Source organism: Ranitomeya imitator, chromosome 6 (genome assembly GCF_032444005.1).
Source record: "Ranitomeya imitator isolate aRanImi1 chromosome 6, aRanImi1.pri, whole genome shotgun sequence".
In the NCBI taxonomy this organism is placed as follows: Eukaryota; Metazoa; Chordata; class Amphibia; order Anura; family Dendrobatidae; genus Ranitomeya; species Ranitomeya imitator.
The window spans coordinates 1,045,778-1,070,391 of NC_091287.1; the positions used below are offsets into that span (position 1 = coordinate 1,045,778).

Consider the following 24,614-nt stretch of genomic DNA (forward strand, 5'->3'; position numbering starts at 1 on the left):
TGAGTATCTGGTGATGCCGTTCGGACTTGCCAATGCTCCATCTGTTTTTCAGTCTTTTATGCATGACATTTTCCGTGAGTATCTGGATAAATTCTTGATTGTTTACTTGGATGACATTTTGATCTTCTCAGATGATTGGGAGTCTCATGTGAAGCAAGTCAGAATGGTTTTCCAGGTACTGCGTGCTAATTCCTTGTTCGTGAAGGGATCAAAGTGTCTCTTCGGTGTGCAGAAAGTTTCATTTTTGGGGTTCATCTTTTCCCCTTCTACTATCGAGATGGATCCGGTTAAGGTTCAGGCCATCCAGGATTGGACTCAGCCGACATCTCTAAAAAGTTTGCAGAAATTCCTGGGCTTTGCTAATTTTTATCGTCGCTTCATCTGTAATTTTTCTAGCATTGCCAGACCATTGACCGATTTGACCAAGAAGGGTGCTGATTTGGTTAATTGGTCTTCTGCTGCCGTGGAAGCTTTTCAGGAGTTGAAGCGTCGTTTTTGCTGTGCCCCTGTGTTGTGTCAACCTGATGTTTCTCTTCCGTTCCAGGTCGAGGTTGATGCTTCTGAGATTGGTGCAGGGGCGGTTTTGTCACAGAGAGGTTCTGGTTGCTCAGTGTTCAAACCATGTGCTTTCTTTTCCAGGAAATTTTCTGCTGCTGAGCGTAATTATGATGTGGGCAACCGAGAGTTGCTGGCCATGAAGTGGGCATTCGAGGAGTGGCGTCATTGGCTTGAGGGTGCTAAGCATCGCGTGGTGGTTTTGACTGATCATAAGAACCTTACTTATCTTGAGTCTGCCAAGCGCTTGAATCCTAGACAGGCCCGTTGGTCGTTATTTTTTGCTCGTTTTGATTTTGTGATTTCATACCTTCCGGGCTCTAAAAATGTGAAGGCGGATGCTCTGTCTAGGAGTTTTGTGCCCGACTCTCCGGGGTTATCTGAGCCGGCGAGTATCCTCAAGGAAGGAGTCATTGTGTCTGCCATCTCCCCTGATTTGCGGAGAGTGTTGCAGAAATTTCAGGCTAATAAACCTGATCGTTGTCCGGCCGAGAAACTGTTCGTCCCTGATAGGTGGACTAGTAAAGTTATCTCTGAACTTCATTGTTCGGTGCTGGCCGGTCATTCAGGAATCTTTGGTACCAGGGAGTTGGTTGCTAGATCCTTCTGGTGGCCATCTCTGTCACGGGATGTGCGTGCTTTTGTGCAGTCCTGTGGAATTTGTGCTAGGGCTAAGCCCTGCTGTTCACGTGCCAGTGGGTTGCTTTTGCCCTTGCCGGTCCCGAAGAGGCCTTGGACACATATTTCGATGGATTTCATTTCTGACCTTCCCGTTTCTCAAAAGATGTCTGTCATTTGGGTGGTCTGTGATCGCTTTTCTAAAATGGTCCATCTGGTGCCCTTGGTTAAATTGCCTTCCTCCTCTGATTTGGTGCCTTTGTTCTTCCAGCATGTGGTTCGTTTACATGGCATTCCTGAGAATATTGTTTCTGACAGAGGTTCCCAGTTTGTCTCGAGGTTCTGGCGAGCCTTTTGTGGTAGGATGGGCATTGACCTATCTTTTTCCTCGGCCTTCCATCCTCAGACTAATGGCCAGACCGAACGAACCAATCAGACCTTGGAAACATATCTGAGATGTTTTGTTTCCGCTGACCAGGATGATTGGGTGTCATTTTTGCCGTTGGCTGAGTTCGCCCTTAATAATCGGGCCAGCTCGGCTACCTTGGTCTCTCCATTTTTCTGCAATTCTGGGTTCCATCCTCGTTTCTCTTCAGGACAGGTTGAGTCTTCGGACTGTCCTGGTGTGGATTATGTGGTGGACAGGTTGCAGCAGATCTGGACTCAGGTAGTGGACAATTTGACCTTGTCCCAGGAGAAGGCTCAGCTTTTCGCTAATCGCAGACGCCGTGTGGGACCCCGACTTCGTGTTGGGGATCTGGTTTGGTTATCTTCTCGTCATATACCTATGAAGGTTTCCTCTCCTAAATTTAAACCTCGTTTTATTGGTCCGTATAGGATTTCTGAGATTCTCAATCCGGTGTCTTTTCGTCTGACCCTCCCAGACTCCTTTTCCATACATAATGTATTCCATAGGTCGTTGTTGAGGAGATACGTGGCACCTATGGTTCCATCTGTGGAGCCTCCTGCCCCTGTTTTGGTGGAGGGGGAATTGGAGTATATTGTGGAGAAGATTTTGGATTCTCGTGTCTCTGGACGGAAACTCCAGTATCTGGTCAAATGGAAGGGTTATGCTCAGGAAGATAATTCCTGGGTTTTTGCCTCTGATGTCCATGCCCCAGATCTTGTTCGTGCCTTTCATGTGGCTCATCCTGGTCGGCCTGGGGGTTCTGGTGAGGGTTCGGTGACCCCTCCTCAAGGGGGGGGTACTGTTGTGAATTCTGTGGCTGAGTTCACTTCTGTGGTCACAAGTGGTATTGCAGTCTCTGGGCTTCCTCCCTCAGGTGTTTTGGTGAGCTCGTTGGCTGCCTTGCTATTTAGCTCCACCTGAGTCTGTCTTCCTTGCTCCTTGTCAATGTTCCAGTGTTGGATCTGAGCTACTGCATCTTTCCTTGGGCCTGCTGCTCTGCTGGATAAGTGCTTCTAGTTTGTTTTCTGTTTTTTCTGTCCAGCTTGTTATTATCTTTTGCTGGAAGCTCTGAGAAGCAGAGGGGTGCACCGCCGTGCTGTTAGTTCGGCACGGTGGGTCTTTTTGCCCCTTTGCGTGGTTTTCGTTTTAGGGTTTTTTGTAGACTGCATAGTTCTCTTTGCTATCCTCGCTCTGTCTAGAATATCGGGCCTCACTTTGCTGAATCTATTTCATTCCTACGTTTGTCTTTTCATCTTGCTAACAGTCATTATATGTGGGGGCTGCCTATTCCTTTGGGGTATTTCTCTGAGGTAAGTCAGGCTTGTATTTCTATCTTCAGGCTAGTCAGCTCCTCAGGCAGTGCCGAGTTGCATAGGTAGTTGATAGGCGCAATCCACTGCTGCTTCCAGTTGTGTGAGGATAGATCAGGTACTGCAGTCTACAGAGATTCCACGTCTCAGAGCTCGTCCTATTGTTTTGGGTTATTGCCAGATCTCTGTATGTGCGCTGATTACTGCACGCTGTGTTGCCTGATTGCCAGCCATAACATACAACCTCACCCCGGAGTCCTACCGCAAGAAGTTCCGGAGCCTGCAGCGGGGCCCAAAGGACACCGGGACAGACCACATGCGGGAGTTGCTGAGAGCTGCAGAGCACTGGACCTCGGGTCTAGCGCTCACCACCCACCAAGAGGTCCAGAAACTGTTAGTCATGGAGCAGTTCTTGTGGAACTGCCCAGAGGACCTCCAGCAACTACCGGGGGCTCAACGCTGTGACTCACCGATGCGTACCCAATGCCGCGCATCAATGACCTGCTCGATCAGCTGGCCGGGGCCAAGTACCTGACCATAATGGATCTGAACAGGGGATATTGGCAGATTCCCCTGACCCCTAAGGCATGAGAACGCTCTGCCTTTATCACCCTATTTGGACTGTACGAGTCCACGGTGATGCCCTCCGGCATGAAGAATGCCCCTGCCACTTTTCAGCGGATGGTCAACACGCTGCTCAAGGGACTGGAAGGGTATGCGACCGCATACCTGGGTGACATTGCCATCTTCAGTCCCACCTGGGAGGATCACCTACAGCACCTGGCACAGGTGTTAGGGAGGATCCAAAGAGCAGGGTTGACCATTAAGCTGGAAAAGTGCCAGCTGGGTATGAGTGCGGTCCACTACCTGGGACACCAGGTAGGTGGGGGAGCTCTGAAGCCAGAGCCCGGGAAGGTGGATGCCATCACCTCCTGGTCCTCCCCCAGGACCAAGAAGCAGGTGATGTCCTTCTTGGGGACTGACGGGTACTATAGGAGGTTTGTTCCACACTATAGCACCCTGGCCAAACCCCTGACGGACCTCACCAAGAAGAAGCTGCCTGTTGCAGTCGACTGGACAGTCGCCTGCGAGACAGCCTTCCAGGCGCTCAAAACCGCCTTTTCTAGCTCTCCCTTACTACAGGTAGCCGACTTCACGCGGCCGTTCATTGTTGTGAATTCTGTGGCTGAATTCACTCCTGTGGTCACAAGTGGTACTGCAGCTTCTGTGCTTCCTCCCTCAGGTGTTCTGGTGAGCTCGTTAACTGCTTCATTACTTAACTCCGCCTGATGCTGCTATCCTTGCTCCTTGTCAATGTTTCAGTGTTGGATCTGAGCTTCTCCTGATTGTTCCTGTGACCTGCTGCTCTGTATAGCTAAGTGCTTTTTGCTTTTTTGTTGCTTTTTTTCTGTCCAGCTTGTCTTTTGTTTTGCTGGAAGCTCTGAGACGCAAAGGGTGTACCGCCGTGCCGTTAGTTCGGCACGGTGGGTTTTTTTTGCCCCCTTTGCGTGGTTTTGCTTTAGGGTTTTTTGTAGACTGCAAAGTTCGCTTTACTGTCCTCGCTCTGTCCTAGAATATCGGGCCCCACTTTGCTGAATCTATTTCATCCCTACGTTTTGTCTTTTCATCTTACTCACAGTCATTATATGTGGGGGGCTGCCTTTTCCTTTGGGGAATTTCTCTGGGGCAAGTCAGGCCTATTTTTCTATCTTCAGGCTAGCTAGTTTCTTAGGCTGTGCCGAGTTGCCTAGGTAGTTGTTAGGCGCAATCCACAGCCGCTTTTAGTTGTGTTTAGGATAGGATCAGGTGTGCAGTCTACAGAGTTTCCACGTCTCAGAGCTTGTTCTTGTATTTTTGGGTATTTGTCAGATCACTGTGTGCGCTCTGATCGCTAAGCACACTGTGTTTCTGGATTGCCTTCATAACACCTGTCATTAGCAAACATAACAGTACAAGGAGCCAAACTAATGATTCTCAATAGAGGGAAAGAAAAAGTTCTGACATCATTTTTTTTTTTTTTTTCTGCTCTGTGTTCACTTTTTTTTTTTCCCCTAGACATTTGGGTGATTCTGGACACAGGTGTGGACATGGATATTCAGGGTCTGTGCTCTTCAATGGATAATCTCGTTATAAATGTACAAAAAATTCAAGATACTATTGATCAGAAATCTATGTTAGAACCAAGAATTCCTATTCCTGATTTGTTTTTTGGAGATAGAACTAAGTTTCTAAGTTTCAAAAATAATTATAAGCTATTTCTGGCCTTGAAACCTCATTCTTCTGGTAATCCTATTCAACAGGTTTTGATTATTATTTCTTTTTTGCGCGGCGACCCTCAAGACTGGGCATTTTCTCTTGCGCCAGGAGACCCTGCATTGAGTAGTGTCGATGCGTTTTTCCTGGCGCTCGGATTGCTGTACGATGAGCCTAATTCAGTGGATCAGGCTGAGAAAAATTTGCTGGCTTTGTGCCAGGGTCAGGATGATATAGAAGTATATTGTCAGAAATTTAGGAAATGGTCAGTACTCACTCAGTGGAATGAATCTGCGCTGGCAGCTTTGTTCAGAAAGGGTCTCTCTGAGGCTCTTAAGGATGTCATGGTGGGATTTCCTATGCCTGCTGGTTTGAATGAGTCTTTGTCTTTGGCCATTCAGATCGGTCGACGCTTGCGCGAGCGTAAATCTGTGCACCATTTGGCGGTACTGCCTGAGGTTAAACCTGAGCCTATGCAGTGCGATAGGACTATGACTAGAGTTGAACGGCAGGAATACAGACGTCTGAATGGTCTGTGTTTCTACTGTGGTGATTCCACTCATGCTATTTCTGATTGTCCTAAGCGCACTAAGCGGTCCGCTAGGTCTGCCGTCATTGGTACTGTACAGTCCAAATTCCTTCTGTCCATTACCTTGATATGCTCCTTGTCGTCGTTTTCTGTAATGGCGTTTGTGGATTCGGGCGCTGCCCTGAATCTGATGGATTTGGATTATGCTAAACGTTGTGGGTTTTTCTTGGAGCCTTTGCGGTGTCCTATTCCATTGAGAGGAATTGATGCTACACCTTTGGCCAAGAATAAACCTCAATACTGGGCCCAGCTGACCATGTGCATGGCTCCTGCACATCAGGAAGTTATTCGCTTTCTGGTGTTGCATAATCTGCATGATGTGGTCGTGTTGGGGTTGCCATGGCTACAAACCCATAATCCAGTATTGGATTGGAATTCCATGTCTGTATCCAGCTGGGGTTGTCAGGGGGTACATGGTGATGTTTCATTTTTGTCGATTTCGTCATCCACCCCTTCTGAGGTCCCAGAGTTCTTGTCTGATTATCAGGATGTATTTGAAGAGCCCAAGTCCGATGCTCTACCTCCGCATAGGGATTGTGATTGTGCTATCAATTTGATTCCTGGTAGTAAATTCCCTAAAGGTCGATTATTTAATTTATCCGTGCCCGAACACGCCGCTATGCGCAGTTATGTGAAGGAATCCCTGGAGAAGGGACATATTCGCCCATCGTCATCACCACTGGGAGCAGGGTTCTTCTTTGTAGCCAAGAAGGATGGTTCGCTGAGACCGTGTATTGATTACCGCCTTCTTAATAAGATCACTGTTAAATTTCAGTATCCCTTGCCATTGTTATCTGACTTGTTTGCTCGGATTAAGGGGGCTAGTTGGTTCACTAAGATAGATCTTCGTGGTGCGTATAATCTGGTGAGAATCAGGCAAGGAGATGAATGGAAAACTGCATTCAATACGCCCGAGGGTCATTTTGAGTATCTAGTGATGCCGTTCGGACTTGCCAATGCTCCATCTGTGTTTCAGTCTTTTATGCATGACATCTTCCGTGAGTATCTGGATAAATTCCTGATTGTTTACTTGGATGACATTTTGATCTTCTCAGATGATTGGGAGTCTCATGTGAAGCAGGTTAGAATGGTTTTTCAGGTCCTGCGTGCTAACTCTTTGTTTGTGAAGGGATCAAAGTGTCTCTTCGGTGTGCAGAAAGTTTCATTTTTGGGGTTCATCTTTACCCCTTCTACTATCGAGATGGATCCAGTTAAGGTCCAAGCCATCCAGGATTGGATTCAGCCGACATCTCTGAAAAGTCTGCAAAAGTTCCTGGGCTTTGCTAATTTTTATCGTCGCTTCATCTGTAATTTTTCTAGCATTGCCAAACCATTGACCGATTTGACCAAGAAGGGTGCTGATTTGGTTAATTGGTCTTCTGCTGCTGTGGAAGCTTTTCAGGAGTTGAAGCGTCGTTTTTGTTCTGCGCCTGTGTTGTGTCAGCCAGATGTTTCTCTTCCGTTCCAGGTCGAGGTTGATGCTTCTGAGATTGGAGCAGGGGCGGTTTTGTCACAGAGAGGTTCTGATTGCTCAGTGATGAAACCATGTGCTTTCTTTTCCAGGAAGTTTTCGCCCGCTGAGCGTAATTATGATGTGGGCAATCGAGAGTTGCTGGCCATGAAGTGGGCATTCGAGGAGTGGCGTCATTGGCTTGAAGGAGCTAAGCATCGCGTGGTGGTATTGACTGATCATAAGAACTTGACTTATCTCGAGTCTGCCAAGCGCTTGAATCCTAGACAGGCCCGTTGGTCGTTATTTTTTGCCCGCTTCGACTTTGTGATTTCGTACCTTCCGGGCTCTAAAAATGTGAAGGCGGATGCTCTGTCTAGGAGTTTTGTGCCCGACTCTCCGGGTTTATCTGAGCCAGTGGGTATCCTCAAGGAAGGAGTCATTGTGTCTGCCATCTCCCCTGATTTGCGGCGGGTGCTGCAAAAATTTCAGGCGAATAAACCTGATCGTTGTCCAGCAGAGAAACTGTTCGTCCCTGATAGGTGGACTAATAAACTTATCTCTGAACTTCATTGTTCGGTGTTGGCTGGTCATCCTGGAATCTTTGGTACCAGAGAGTTAGTGGCTAGATCCTTCTGGTGGCCATCTCTGTCACGGGATGTACGTACTTTTGTGCAGTCCTGTGGGATTTGTGCTAGGGCTAAGCCCTGCTGTTCTCGTGCCAGTGGGTTGCTTTTGCCCTTGCCGGTCCCAAAGAGGCCTTGGACACATATTTCGATGGATTTCATTTCTGACCTTCCCGTTTCTCAAAAGATGTCAGTCATTTGGGTGGTCTGTGATCGCTTTTCTAAAATGGTCCATCTGGTGCCCTTGGCTAAATTGCCTTCCTCCTCTGATTTGGTACCTGCATGGCATTCCTGAGAATATTGTTTCTGACAGAGGTTCCCAGTTTGTTTCAAGGTTTTGGCGAGCCTTTTGTGGTAGGATGGGCATTGACCTATCCTTTTCCTCGGCTTTCCATCCTCAGACTAATGGCCAGACCGAACGAACCAATCAGACCTTGGAAACATATCTGAGATGTTTTGTTTCTGCAGACCAGGATGATTGGGTGTCCTTTTTGCCGTTGGCTGAGTTCGCCCTTAATAATCGGGCCAGCTCGGCTACCTTGGTTTCTCCATTTTTTTGCAATTCTGGGTCCCATCCTCGTTTCTCTTCAGGACAGGTTGAGTCTTCGGACTGTCCTGGTGTGGATTCTGTGGTGGATAGGTTGCAGCAGATCTGGACTCAGGTAGTGGACAATTTGATCTTGTCCCAGGAGAAAGCTCAACTTTTCGCTAATCGCAGACGCCGTGTGGGTCCCCGACTTCGTGTTGGGGATCTGGTTTGGTTATCTTCTCGTCATATTCCTATGAAGGTTTCCTCTCCTAAATTTAAACCTCGTTTTATTGGTCCGTATAGGATTTCTGAGGTTCTCAATCCTGTGTCTTTTCGTTTGACCCTCCCAGACTCCTTTTCCATACATAATGTATTCCATAGGTCGTTGTTGCGGAGATACGTGGCACCTATGGTTCCATCTGTTGACCCTCCTGCCCCGGTTTTGGTGGAGGGGGAATTGGAGTATATTGTGGAGAAGATTTTGGATTCTCGTGTTTCTAGTCGGAAACTCCAGTATCTGGTTAAATGGAAGGGTTATGCTCAGGAAGATAATTCCTGGGTTTTTGCCTCTGATGTTCATGCTTCCGATCTTGTTCGTGCCTTTCATGCGGCTCATCCTGGTCGGCCTGGGGGCTCTGGTGAGGGTTCGGTGACCCCTCCTCAAGGGGGGGGTACTGTTGTGAATTCTGTGGCTGAATTCACTCCTGTGGTCACAAGTGGTACTGCAGCTTCTGAGCTTCCTCCCTCAGGTGTTCTGGTGAGCTCGTTAACTGCTTCATTACTTAACTCCGCCTGATGCTGCTATCCTTGCTCCTTGTCAATGTTTCAGTGTTGGATCTGAGCTTCTCCTGATTGTTCCTGTGACCTGCTGCTCTGTATAGCTAAGTGCTTTTTGCTTTTTTGTTGCTTTTTTTCTGTCCAGCTTGTCTTTTGTTTTGCTGGAAGCTCTGAGACGCAAAGGGTGTACCGCCGTGCCGTTAGTTCGGCACGGTGGGTTTTTTTTGCCCCCTTTGCGTGGTTTTGCTTTAGGGTTTTTTGTAGACTGCAAAGTTCGCTTTACTGTCCTCGCTCTGTCCTAGAATATTGGGCCCCACTTTGCTGAATCTATTTCATCCCTACGTTTTGTCTTTTCATCTTACTCACAGTCATTATATGTGGGGGGCTGCCTTTTCCTTTGGGGAATTTCTCTGGGGCAAGTCAGGCCTATTTTTCTATCTTCAGGCTAGCTAGTTTCTTAGGCTGTGCCGAGTTGCCTAGGTAGTTGTTAGGCGCAATCCACAGCCGCTTTTAGTTGTGTTTAGGATAGGATCAGGTGTGCAGTCTACAGAGTTTCCACGTCTCAGAGCTTGTTCTTGTATTTTTGGGTATTTGTCAGATCACTGTGTGCGCTCTGATCGCTAAGCACACTGTGTTTCTGGATTGCCTTCATAACACCTGTCATTAGCAAACATAACAGTTCATAGTACAGACTGACACCAGCGACTTTGGCCTCGGTGCAGTGCTCAGCCAGGTCGACACTACGGGACGTTTTGTACCTGAGCCGGAAGCTCCTGCCGAGGGAAGTGGCCTATTCCACGATGGAGAAGGAATGTCTGGCAATTGTATCGGCCCTGCAGCGTCTGCAGCCATACTTGTACGGATGTCACTTCACCGTGGAAACAGACCACAACCCCCTCAGCTGGTTACACTCTGTCTCTGGGACAAATGGGAGGTTGCTACGCTGGAGCCTCGCTCTCCAGCAGTATCACTTCACCATTCGCCACCGAAGAGGCAGCGACCATGGTAATGCGGATGGGTTGTCCCGGCAAGGAGAAGGTGCAGAAGGGCGCATGGGGGAACACAGGAATGTGATGCCCCCTAGCACCCTCTAAAGCAGGGAGGACCACTGTGAAGGAAACCCGGTTCCTCCCACGTCACCAATCCGTGACGTAACTATACAGGCACAGCTCTCCGGCGCCCCCTTTGTCTCAGGTCAATAAGGGAACTGCACCTAGCGCAAATGGCCGCAGGGGAGACTGCCCTGTTACCCAAGCTGGGTATTCTAAGATTCGCAATCAGAGTAAAAGGATCAGCCCAAAATTAATTTATGATTTAATTGCCTTAAGGGCGCACTAGGTAATTACAAGTAATATACAGACAAAATATATCAAGAACTACATGGTGGCCCGTTTCTAATGCATTGGGTATTCTGGAATATGTATGTATGTACAGTATGTATAAATATTGCAGCCACATAGCATATAACAGAGGCCACGTAACACAGACAGCCACGTAATATATAGCACAGCCATGTAGTATATAGGAGCCACGTAGTATATAACACAGCCCATGCAGTATATAACACTGTGCACGTAGTATATAACACTGCCCACGAAGTATATAACACTGCACACGTAGTATATAACACTGCGCACGTAGTATATAACACTGCACATGTAGTATATAACACTGCCCACGTAGTCTATAACACAGCCCACGTAGTATATAACAGCCCACGAAGTATATAACACAGCGCACGCAGTATATAACACTGCACACGTAGTAAATAACACTACCCACGTAGTATTTAACATTGACCACGTAGTATATAAAATTGCCCACGTAGTATATAACACTGCCCACGTAGTTTACAACACAGGCCACACAGTATATAACACTGCCCACGTGTATATAGCAGCCCCGCAGTATACAACACTGCCCAAGTACTATATAGCACTGTGGGCACCATATCCCTGTTAAAAAAATAATGAAAATTAAAAATAGTTATATACTCACCCTCCGGCGTCCAGCGAAGCAGTCCCTATGCGGGCGATGCGGCCGCCAGATTCCGTTCCCAGCGATGCATTGTGAAATTACCCAGATGACTTAGCGGTCTCGCGAGACCACAATGCATGGCCCGGAGCATTGCGAGGAGCTGGAAAGGCACCGGACGGTGAGTATATAATGATTTTTTATTTTTTTTATTATTTTTAACATTAGATCTTTTTACTATTGATGCTGCATAGGCAGCATCAATAGTAAAAAGTTGGTCACACAGGGTTAATAGCAACATTAACAGACTGCGTTACACCGTGGCATAACGCGGTGTAACGCAGCCATGAACCCTGTATGAGCGCTGACTGGAGGGGAGTATGGAGGGGGCACTGACAGAGTAGGAAGGGGTGAATTCGCGGCCAGACTGTGCCCGTCGCTGGTTGGTCGCGGCCTGGAGGCCGCGACCAATCAGCGACGCGGGATTTCCGTGACAGACAGACAGACGGAAGTGCCCCTCAGATGATTATATATATACTAGATTGTGGCCCGATTCTAATGCATCGGGTATTCTAGAATATGCATGTCCCCGTAGTATATGGACAATGATGATTCCAGAATTCGCGGCAGACTGTGCCCGTCGCTGATTGGTCGAGGCAACCATTATGACATCATCGTCGCCATGGCAACCATTATGTCATCTACGTCGATACTGTGCCCGTCGCTGAATCAGAAACGTGGGATTTCTACGTCCTTTATGACATCATCGTCGCTGTGCCCGTCGCTGTGCCTGCGGCCTCGACCAATCAGAGACGCGGGATGTCTACGTCCTTTATGACATCATCGTTGCTGTGCCCGTTGCTGATTGGTCGAGGCCGACAGGTGGGATAGACGCGGGATTTCTACGTCGATGCTGTGCCGGTCTCTGATTGGTCGAGGCCTGGCGGCCTCGACCAATCAGAGAGCCGGGATTTCCAGGACAGACAGACAGACAGACAGACGGAAAAACCCTTAGACAATTATATATATTGATAGATTACAGTCAGAGTAAAATATAACAATAAGACAAGGCTTAAAGGTATACAGCTGGAGGTCAATTTATCAGGTAGAAGGTCGCTTGTGGAAGCCGGGGGGCTCAGCGTTCCGCAGGTCCAAGACTTAGTTGCCAGGCAGCCCCCAGAAAGCGTGTGCTTGCTCCCCTCTGGCTGGCATACCCTGTTCCTTCGTTTATCATCTTCTTCTGTGGAGTGAGTCCCACTCTCCGTGTCCTCAGCTCTTAAACCTTCTATGCCCCCCCCCCTGTAACTGGGTGGGCTAGCAATCTCCACCCCTCAGCTTAACTGCAAAATCTGTGCCCAATATCTAATATATGAAATAATTGCTCTCAGGGTGGTCGGATCAGTGCACAGGCGGTACCAGCGCACAAGGTTGGTTCTGCCGGTCGCCCAGGGACCAAACCCAGACCCATTCGGTCGCTGTGGGAGGCTGATCTCCATATCTCAGGTTTGAGAACTCCCACGGACTCTTTAGGGCGAGGGGGACATTTTTTATGAGCCTGTACCTTGGACGATGCGTCCATAATTCACGATTCCATGTTGGAGACGGTCCGACTGGGTGGCCACAATAGATGTATATCCTGTGGCCACTTGACATGCGTGCTTTAATTAAGCCCCCAAGCACCTCCTAGTCCCCTGCTGGTGTGGCTCCCTCATTGGCTTTGAAGTACCTTCTGCCTGCTATGCTGAGCTTGACTTAATTACCATGCTAAAAGGAACTTTATTCATGAGAAAAGGTGGGGGCCAGGAGTGCTCATCTCTGCAGACCTGTGACCAGTAGACAAAATGGAGTCACGCCAATCTCTGTTAGTATGCCCGTCCAAGATGGTGGCGGCTCCCTCATCACAGATGGGGACAGAGAAGCCCCCGGAGGTGGATGTGGGGGGCACATACTGTCTCCATATTAATGTCTATGGATGTAGATGAGGACAGAGAAGCCCAGGAAGGAGGATGTGGGGGGCACATACTTTCTCCATATTAATGTCTATAGATGTAGATGAGGACAGAGAAGCCCAGGAAGGAGGATGTGGGGGGCACATACTTTCTCTATATTAATGTCTATGGATGTAGATGAGGACAGTGAAGCCCCCGGAGGTGGATATGGGGGGCACATACTTTCTCCATATTAATGTCTATGGATGTAGATGAGGACAGTGAAGCCCCCGGAGGAGGATGTGGGGGGCACATACTTTCTCCATATTAATGTCTATGGATGTAGATGAGGACAGTGAAGCCCCCGGAGGAGGATGTGGGGGGCACATACTTTCTCCATATTAATGTCTATAGATGTAGATGAGGACAGAGAAGCCCCCGGAGGAGGATGTGGGGGGCACATACTGTCTCCATATTAATGTCTATGGATGTAGATGAGGACAGTGAAGCCCCCGGAGGTGGATGTGGGGGGCACATACTTTCTCCATATTAATGTCTATGGATGTAGATGAGGACAGAGAAGCCCCCGGAGGAGGATGTGGGGGGCACATACTTTCTCCATATTGTCTGTGGATGAGGACACAAGCCCCCGGAGGTGGATGTGGGGGGCACATACTTTCCTCCATATTAATGTCTATGGATGCAGATGACAGAGAAGCCCCCCGGAGGAGGATGTGGGGGGCACATACTTTCTCCATATTAATGTCTATGGATGTAGATGGGGACAGAGAAGCCCCCGGAAGTAGATGTGTGGGGCACATACTTTCTCCATATTAATGTCTATGGATGTAGATGAGGACAGTGAAGCCCCCGGAGGTGGATGTGGGGGGCACATACTGTCTCCATATTAATGTCTATGGATGTAGATGAGGACAGAGAAGCCCCCGGAGGTGGATGTGGGGGGCACATACTTTCTCCATATTAATGTCTATGGATGTAGATGAGGACAGTGAAGCCCCCGGAGGAGGATGTGGGGGGCACATACTTTCTCCATATTAATGTCTATGGATGTAGATGAGGACAGTGAAGCCCCCGGAGGAGGATGTGGGGGGCACATACTTTCTCCATATTAATGTCTATGGATGTAGATGAGAACAGAGAAGCCCCCGGAGGAGGATGTGGGGGGCACATACTTTCTCCATATTAATGTCTATGGATGTAGATGAGGACAGTGAAGCCCCCGGAGGAGGATGTGGGGGGCACATACTTTCTCCATATTAATGTCTATGGATGTAGATGAGGACAGAGAAGCCCCCGGAGGAGGATGTGGGGGGCACATACTTTCTCCATATTAATGTCTATGGATGTAGATGACAGCGAAGCCCCCGGAGGAGGATGTGGGGGGCACATACTTTCTCCATATTAATGTCTATGGATGTAGATGACAGCGAAGCCCCTGGAGGTGGATGTGGGGGGCACATACTTTCCTCCATATTATTGTATGTGGATGAGGACACAGAAGCCCTTGGAGGAGGATGTGGGTGACACATACTTTATATAGTGTATATAGGCCCTGTTACTGAGGCAACGTTGGTTCGTGGCTTGGTGGTGGTTACTGTGTGAGTGATACTGGTCATCTCTCGCTGATGTCCATTCTCGTTCCTTCTGATAAGGTCTTCTGAGAAGCTCTGGTACTTGGTGGAGGAGTTGTGTCCGTGGAGTGGAGCTCCTGAGAAGATGTCCTTGAAGAGAATACCTTGGAGCTGCAGTCTGGTTTTGGCAATCCTTTAGGCGCTGACATTTCGGCTCGCCATGGTTTGGCCTTCTTGTGCTGATGGCTTTACTTGGTGTAATATATAGTGAAGTCGAGATTCAACAGTGATCACCATAAACTTGTGACAAGTGAACGGCTGTGTCGCAGTGCACAGCTCACAACTGGAAGGGGCACAGTCTTCTTTCAGAATTGCAAGTTAGAATAAAGATGAAGTAATATTAATGCTCATCTCACCTTACAGTAAAAGTAGCGGCTCACAGCTTCCTGGGACCAGGGCTCCTGGTAGAAGTCGGCTCGCCTCTCGTGCTCCGGGTTCCCCACCACATCTGTCATAATCTAGTGAAAATGGAAGATCTGTTATTGAGTCCACTAATGGGTGAAGCAATGAAGATGCAGATTGTGCCATACACCAGGTGCGGACATATTGCTGCAGCCATACAAGGCCCCTAGAGGTGAGGGGGCCATATCCACCTCCAAAGCAGCAAGAACCTTCTGTCCATGACCCAGAAACAGCTGCATTCTGATAAACTATTGGGCTGTGTCTATCACTGCTATACACAGGGTTATGTTCTCTGAACTTGCCAGCTCTCTGCAGGCAGATGATGTGGGAGAGCAGGATCGGGCAGATTTTATTTAAAAGCCCAGTCCTTTTCCAGTGGGAGATGAGCTGCTATCAAAGAAATCTGTAGAGGACCAGGTGACTTTCTTCAATCCCTCCTCTAACTATACATGAGCACAAGGTTCTTTATGCGAATGGAAGGTGGAGAGTTTACGCTAGTGACCATGAGATAAAGCCAGGGATGGTTCCAAGAACAGCCACAAGTCACTGTACCTTCAGGTCTCTGCTCTGGGACAAGAGCCAGTCCTGGATATATCCCTTTGGATCTCTAGAGAAGTTCAGCATGAAGTCTCGTTGTATCTTCAGTTGGTTTATTGACTCAATTGTCTCATGGATCTAGAACAGAAATAACTTCACAATGTAGATTCAGCTCTGTGGTGACCCCATATATCACTACATTTAACACAACCATGTGTAGAGGGATACTGGAGGTAAAAATGGTGCACAACCTCCAGATGTTTCCTATATGCGCCTTAGGGATAAAGATACGACCACTCACAGAGAACACCACCGAACCACAAGATAACTAAACCAGGCCCTAGATACAGCGCTGAGGACTCTACCTGGCAGGTTGGCACCCATCAGTGTATGACAATGCTGCCCATGCTCAATGATGACTGACCCTATATACTACAAAAGTGCACTGGCTTGCAAAAGTCCTCCCCCTTGGCATTTTTCAAGTTTTGCTACCCCACAACCTGGAATTTCACTTTTTTTTTTCTTTTAGGATTCCCATCAGTTCATGTAAAGTACATGCCTACATCTGTGAACATGTGGTTTTTCTTTCTTGTGAAGGAAGTTACTGATAGGACAAAATAACTGAACACTTCCGTGTGCATAACTATTCACCCCTCTAAAGTCAGTACTTTCTAGAGCCTCCTTTTGCGGCAGTTACAGCTGCAAGTTGCTTTCGATAAGTCTCTACGAGCTTTCCATTGCCACTGGGATTTTTGCCCATTCCACAAGGTAAAACTGCTCCAGCTCCTTTAGGTTAGATGGATTCCTCTGGTGAACAGCAATCTTCAAGTCTGACCACAGATTCTCAATTGGATTAAGGTCTGGGCTTTGTCTAGGCCACTCCGGAACATTTACAAGTTTCCCCTTAAACCATTTGTTTCTCTAGCAGTATGCTCTGGGTCATTGTCTGGTTGGAAGGTGAACCTCTGTCCCAGCCTCAGATCACTGACAGACTGAAACAGGTTTTGCTCAAGAATATCCCTGTATTTTACACCATCTTCCCCTTGACTCAGACCATTTTTCCTGCCCCTGCTGCTGAAAAACATTCCCAAAGTATGATGCTGGCACCACAATGTTTCACTGTGGGGATGGTGTTCTTGGGGTGATAAGATGTATTGGCTTGGTGCCAGACATAGCATTTACCTGGGTGGCCGAAAAGTTCAATTTTGGTCTCATCTGACCTCCATACAATTGAGGAGTACCCCACATGTCTTTTGGCAAACTCAAAATGAGCCTTACAATTTTTTTGTGTAAGTAAAGGCTTTTTTCTGCCCACTCTCCCATAAAGGTCACCTCTACGGAGTGTATGGCTTATTGTGGTCATAAGGACACATACTCCAGTCTCTGCTTGGGAAATCTGCAGCTACTTCAGGGTTACTTTATGACTGTGTTGTCTCTCTGATTAATGCCATCCTTGCCTGGGCTGAAAGTCTTGATGGGCGCCCTCTCTTGGCAGGCTTGTTGTGGTACCATGTTCTTTCCATTTGATGATAATGGATTTGATGGTGCTCAAGGGGAATCATCAGAGATTGGGTTATTTTTTATAACCCAACCCTGACTTGTTCTCAACAACTTTCTCCTTGACTTGTCTGGAGATCTCTTTGGTCTTCATGGTGGTGTTTGGAGATCTCCTTGGTCTTCGTGGTGGTGTTTGGTTAGTGGTAATGGTGTTTGCAGCCTCTGAGGCCTTTCAGAAAAGGTGAAGTGTATATACTGACAGACATGTGACCCTTTGGCCGGGTACACATTGCGTTTACAGCGACCAGTTCAATACATACGGTAACATCTGGTAGCTCTATCTGCGCTAGCGGTGACGGACCCAGAACCGCTGCAGTCCACGTCTCGGGGTCCATCACTCAATGACGGCACATCGCTAGCGCACGACCATTGTGGGCGTGCCCTAGCGATGCGTCCGACATTGAATTCAATGGCGGTGTTGATGGACTACGTTACACCGCGTTTATTCCGCGGTGTAACGTAGTCCGTCTAACGGACGAGATAAGCGCAATATGAACCCGGCCTTGGATTGCACACAGGGGGACGTCCTGTCACTAAGTATGGGACTTGTGAAGGTAAGTGCTTGCACCAGAATTTTTTAGGAACTTCATGGGAAAAGGGGGGAATACATATGTACATGACAATTTTTTGTTATTTGATCCCATAAATTTAATATTTGCCTACATTTTTATCACTTCACCAACTTAGACTATTTAGTGCTGATTCATCACACAAAGCGGATTACAAAAATATTTACACACCGGTTGTAATGTAACAAAATAGGTAAAAAGCCAAGGGGGTGGGGGAAATACTATCACAAGCCACTGTCATATTAAACTTACCACTCCAATGGGATATTATAGATGAAATGTTAGAAATATGTTATTATTATTCTCCACTAGGTGTGATAGTGGAGCCCAGCGCTTAGTATTGGGTCGGCTTATTCCATTCATCTCGTGATTTCCAGATGTGCTGACATCACCTCCGATTTTATCTTCCCCGCAGACATGCACAGTGTGGTGAAATGCACGCAGCATTAAAAGCCATCACTCTCGGCCCCAATATACAGTGGGGAAATAAGTATTTGATCCCTTGCTGATTGTGTAAGTTTTCCCAGTGACAAAGACATGATCAATCTATCATTTTTAGGGTAGATTAATTTTAACATTGAGATAGAATATCAAAAATAAAATCCAAAAAATCACATTGTATAAATTATATAAATTTATTTTCATTTTGCAGTGAGAAATAAGTATTTGATCCCTCTGACAAACAAGACTTAATACTTGGTGGCAAAACCCTTGTTGGCAAGTCAGACTTTTTTTGTAGTTGATGATGAGGTTTGCGCACATGTCAGGAGGAATTTTGCTCCACTCCTCTTTGCAGATCATCTCCAAAACATTAACATTTTGAGGCTGTCGCTTCATCTCCCTCCATAAGTTTCCTATGCGATGAAGGTCTGGAGACTGGCTAGGCCACTCCAGGACTTTAATGTGCGTCTTTTTGAGCCTCTCCTTTGTTGTCTTGGCTGTATATTTTAGGTCATTGTCTTGCTCAAAGACCCAGCCACGACCCATTTGTAATCTCCTGGCAAAGGGAAGGAGGTTGTCACTCAGGATCTTACTGTACATGGCCCCATCCATTCTCCCATTGATGCGGTGAAGTAGTCCTGTGCCCTTAGCAGAGAAACACCCGAAAACATAATGTTTCCACCTCCGTGCTTTACAGTGGGGATGGTGTTCTTTGGGTCATAGGCAGCATTTCTCTTCCTCCAAAACCACAGAACCTTCTCCCCATCACTCACAGAATTATCCAGGTGTTCATTGGCAAACTTCACACGGGCTGCACATGTTCCTTCTGGAGTAGGGGACCTCGCGGGCTCTGCAGGATTTTACACCTTTACCCTGTAATGTGTTAGGAATGGTTTTCTTGGTGACTGTGGTCCCAGCTGCCTTGAGATCATTAACAAGTTCCCCCCATGTAGTTTTAGGCTGATCTCTCACCTTCCTCATGATCACTGCTACCCCACAAGGTGAGATTTTACATGGTGCCCAGATCGATGTCGATTGACAGTCATTTTGTATTTCTTCCATTTTCTTACTATTGCACCAACAGTTGTCTCCTTCTCACCCAGCGTCCTACTTACGGTTCTGTAGCCCATTCCAGCTTTGTGCAGGTCTGTGGTCTTGTCCCTGACATCCTTATAAAGCTCTTTGGTCTTGCCCATGGTGTAGAGGTCAGAGTCTGACTGATTGAGTCTGTGGACAGGAGTCTTTTATAAAGGTGACTATGTAAGACAGCTGTCTATAATGCAGGTAACGAGATGATTAGGAGTCTAAGGCTATGTGCATACGTAGCGGTTTTTACCGCGGAACCGCAGGGATTTTGATGCTGCAGGTCCGCAGCAGTTTCCATTGCGTTTACAGTAAACATGTAAACCTATGGGAAACCGCAAACCGCTGTGCACATACTGCGGGAAAAAACGCGCAGAAACGCAGCGGTTTTCAATCCGCAGCATGTCACTTTGTGCAGAATCGCGGCGGTTCTGCACCCATAGGAATGCATTGATCCGCTTACTTCCCGCATGGGGCTGTGCCCACCATGCGGGAAGTAAGCGGATAATGTGCGGGTGGTACCCGGGGTGGAGGAGAGGAGACTCCTCCAGGCTCCGGGAACCATATTTGTGTAAAAAAAAAAAAAAAAAAGAATTAAAATAAAAAATAATGATATACTCACCTCTGAAGTCTCAGCGTCAGGCCGTCCGGTCTCAGGTTGCTATGCGAGCAGGACCTGAGGTGACGTCACGAAGATCCTTCTCGCACAGCATCTTTGGAACCGGACCGCCGCCTGCAGCGCCGAGGAGATCGGGACGTCAGAGGGTGAGTATATTATTATTTTTAACAGTACTATTGATGCTGCATATTGCTGCATCAATAGTAAAACCCGCAGAGGAAACCGCAAGACGAACCGTGATAAATCTGCAGGGATAACCACAGCGGGTTTGCCCTGCAGATTTATCAAATCCGCTGCGGAGGAAACCCGCAGAGGACCGGCCTACGTGTGCACATAGCCTAAGTCTGCCGTCACACTATCAGTATGTGGTCAGTATTTTACATCAGTGTTTGTAGCCAAAACCAGGAGTGGGTGATAAATACAGAAGTGGGGCAGATGTTACTATTATACTTTTCCCCTAATTGTTCCACTCCTGGTTTTGGCTACAAATACTGATGTAAAATACTGACCACATACTGATAGTGTGACTGCAGCCTGACTGGTCTGTAGGAGCCAGAACTCTTAGGGTATGTTTCCACGGTCAGCATTGCATCAGGATTTGACGCAGGTAAAATCTGCACCTGGGGTCACTGGCAGGTCACCTGCATTTTTACATGCGTTTTTCATACGTTTTTCATGCAGCTTGACAAAGGCTCAGGAGGAGCCGAAACGTTGCCCAGGATGAGTGGGGCAGAATAAAGTTTTTTTTTCCACCTGAAACAATTGGAGTGTTTCCTTCTAGATAGATAAATACCAAGCCCGATGTTTTTATTAACATTTTATTATGTTTATTACTAGAGTTAGGCCGGGATCACACATGTGAGAAGCTTGCATGAGTCTCGCCTCAATACCAGGCACTACTGCCGGCACTCGGGACCAGAGCGTGCGGCTGCATGTATTTCTTTGTAGCTGAATGCTCAGCTCCAAGTGCCGGCGGCAGTGTCGGGTATTACATACATAGTAACATAGTAACATAGTTAGTAAGGCCGAAAAAAAGACATTTGTCCATCCAGTTCAGCCTATATTCCATCATAATAAATCCCCAGATCTACGTCCTTCTACAGAACCTAATAATTGTATGATACAATATTGTTCTGCTCCAGGAAGACATCCAGGCCTCTCTTGAACCCCTCGACTGAGTTCGCCATCACCACCTCCTCAGGCAAGCAATTCCAGATTCTCACTGCCCTAACAGTAAAGAATCCTCTTCTATGTTGGTGGAAAAACCTTCTCTCCTCCAGACGCAAAGAATGCCCCCTTGTGCCCGTCACCTTCCTTGGTATAAACAGATCCTCAGCGAGATATTTGTATTGTCCCCTTATATACTTATACATGGTTATTAGATCGCCCCTCAGTCGTCTTTTTTCTAGACTAAATAATCCTAATTTCGCTAATCTATCTGGGTATTGTAGTTCTCCCATCCCCTTTATTAATTTTGTTGCTCTCCTTTGTACTCTCTCTAGTTCCATTATATCCTTCATGAGCACCGGTGCCCAAAACTGGACACAGTACTCCATGTGCGGTCTAACTAGGGATTTGTACAGAGGCAGTATAATGCTCTCATCATGTGTATCCAGACCTCTTTTAATGCACCCCATGATCCTGTTTGCCTTGGCAGCTGCTGCCTGGCACTGGCTGCTCCAGGTAAGTTTATCATTAACTAGGAACCCCAAGTCCTTCTCCCTGTCAGATTTACCCAGTGGTTTCCCGTTCAGTGTGTAATGGTGATATTGATTCCTTCTTCCCATGTGTATAACCTTACATTTATCATTGTTAAACCTCATCTGCCACCTTTCAGCCCAAGATTCCAACTTATCCAGATCCATCTGTAGCAGAATACTATCTTCTCTTGTATTAACTGCTTTACATAGTTTTGTATCATCTGCAAATATCGATATTTTACTGTGTAAACCTTCTACCAGATCATTAATGAATATGTTGAAGAGAACAGGCCCCAATACTGACCCCTGCGGTACCCCACTGGTCACAGCGACCTAGTTAGAGACTATACCATTTATAACCACCCTCTGCTTTCTATCACTAAGCCAGTTACTAACCCATTTACACACATTTTCCCCCAGACCAAGCATTCTCATTTTGTGTACCAACCTCTTGTGCGGCACGGTATCAAACGCTTTGGAAAAATCGAGATATACCACGTCCAATGACTCACCGTGGTCCAGTCTATAGCTTACCTCTTCATAAAAACTGATTAGATTGGTTTGACAGGAGCGATTTCTCATAAACCCATGCTGATATGGAGTTAAACAGTTATTCTCATTGAGATAATCCAGAATAACATCCCTCAGAAACCCTTCAAATATTTTACCAACAATAGAGGTTAGACTTACTGGCCTATAATTTCCAGGGTCACTTTTAGAGCCCTTTTTGAATATTGGCACCACATTTGCTATGCGCCAATCCTGCGGAACAGACCCTGTCGCTATAGAGTCCCTAAAAATAAGAAATAATGGTTTATCTATTACATTACTTAGTTCTCTTAGTACTCGTGGGTGTATGCCATCCGGACCCGGAGATTTATCTATTTTAATCTTATTTAGCCGGTTTCGCACCTCTTCTTGGGTTAGATTGGTGACCCTTAATATAGGGTTTTCATTGTTTCTTGGGATTTCACCTAGCATTTCATTTTCCACCGTGAATACCGTGGAGAAGAAGGTGTTTAATATGTTAGCTTTTTCCTCGTCATCTACAACCATTCTTTCCTCACTATTTTTTAAGGGGCCTACATTTTCAGTTTTTATTCTTTTACTATTGATATAGTTGAAGAACAGTTTGGGATTAGTTTTACTCTCCTTAGCAATGTGCTTCTCTGTTTCCTTTTTGGCAGCTTTAATTAGTTTTTTAGATAAAGTATTTTTCTCCCTATAGTTTTTTAGAGCTTCAATGGTGCCATCCTGCTTTAGTAGTGCAAATGCTTTCTTTTTACTGTTAATTGCCTGTCTTACTTCTTTGTTTAGCCACATTGGGTTTTTCCTATTTCTAGTCCTTTTATTCCCACAAGGTATAAACCGCTTACACTGCCTATTTAGGATGTTCTTAAACATTTCCCATTTATTATCTGTATTCTCATTTCTGAGGATATTGTCCCAGTCTACCAGATTAAGGGCATCTCTAAGCTGTTCAAACTTTGCCTTCCTAAAGTTCAGTGTTTTTGTGACTCCCTGACAAGTCCCCCTAGTGAAAGACAGGTGAAACTGCACAATATTGTGGTCGCTATTTCCTAAATGCCCAACCACCTGCAGATTTGTTATTCTGTCAGGTCTATTAGATAGTATTAGGTCTAAAAGTGCTGCTCCTCTGGTTGGATTCTGCACCAATTGTGAAAGATAATTTTTCTTGGTTATTAGCAGAAACCTGTTGCCTTTATGGGTTTCACAGGTTTCACTTTCCCAGTTAATATCCGGGTAGTTAAAGGCGAGGCGAGGTATTGAGGCGAGACTCGTGCGAGTTTCTCGCAAGTATGACCCCAGCCTTAAAAGCAATATCTGTTTAATTAAAAAAAAATGGCGTGGGCTCCCACGCAATTTTCTGCGCCAGAGAGGGAAAGCCAGTGACTAGGGGACCAATGTTTGTAGCCTGGGAAGAGGTTAATACCCATGGAGCTTCCCAGGCTATGAATATCAGTCCGCAGCTGTATATTTAGCCTTTACTGGCTATAAAAATAGGGGGACCCCCCCCAAAAAATGACGTGGGGTTCCCCTATAATTTATAGCTGCGGGCTGATATTCATAGTCTTGGAAGGGGCCATGGATCTTGCTCCCCCCCCCCCCCGCTACAACTACCAGCCCGCAGCCGCCCCAGAAATGGCGCATCCGTAAGATGTGCCAATTCCGGCACTTAGCCCCTCTCTTCCCACTCCCCTGTAGTGGTGGGATATGGGGACATAAGGGGTTAATGTCACTTTTGTAAGGTGACATTAAGCCGGCTTAGTAATGGAGAGACGTCAATAAGACACCTATCCATTATTAATCCTAGAGCTGTGAAAGGGTTAATAAAACACACACATGCAGGATAAAGTATTTTAATGAAATAAAACACCACACAGTTTGACCATATTTTTATTGTATGCTCAATCCATGCGATGCCCTCGTCTCCTGGAAAAAAAAATAATAAACCGACAGTATACTCCCTGAGTCTGATGTAATCCTTAATAGCGAGTGTCCCACAACGAGTCCAGCTCTGCTACATCTGGATGCCTGACATCCACACATAGCAGAGCTTGTAGATGACCGCGGGAGATACCTCTCCAGCGATCACATACACTGCAGAGTTCTCACAATCAGCTGACCGTGAGAACCAGACTAGTGACCGGAGATAACCCCCGGTCACGTGCACGGCAGTTCTCGCGATAGGTTGATGCCAGATTGCTATGAGCGCCACCCTGTGGTCAGTGGTCATAGCAACTCAGCAATTCTACTACATAGAGGTGATGTGGCCGATTCTAGTCTCCCATGGAGGCTATTGAAGCATGCCAAAAGTAAAAAACAAACAAACAAAAAAAAAAAACAAAGGTTCAAATCGCCCCCTTTCGCCCCACTCAAAAAAACAATCCAACCTGCACATATTTGGTATCGCCGTGTTCAGAATCGCCCGATCTATCAATAAAAAAAAGGATTAACCTGATCGCTAGATGGCGGAGCGAGAAAAAAATCAAAACTCCAGAATTATGTTTTTTT

At 46.7% G+C, this 24,614-nt stretch overlaps 1 protein-coding gene across 2 annotated transcripts in view; it reads right to left on the minus strand.

Annotated features, from left to right (window-relative positions):
* Positions 1–24,614, minus strand: part of SMARCD3 (SWI/SNF related BAF chromatin remodeling complex subunit D3) — a 211,252-nt gene that overhangs the window by 20,530 nt on the left and 166,108 nt on the right. For both annotated transcript variants that reach the window (XM_069729035.1, XM_069729034.1), the window contains exons 11-12: positions 15,625–15,747; positions 15,027–15,128 (exon numbers count right to left, since the gene is read on the minus strand). In XM_069729035.1, the coding sequence (XP_069585136.1) occupies positions 15,027–15,128; positions 15,625–15,747 (225 nt within the window). The remainder of the gene's footprint in view (positions 1–15,026; positions 15,129–15,624; positions 15,748–24,614) is intronic.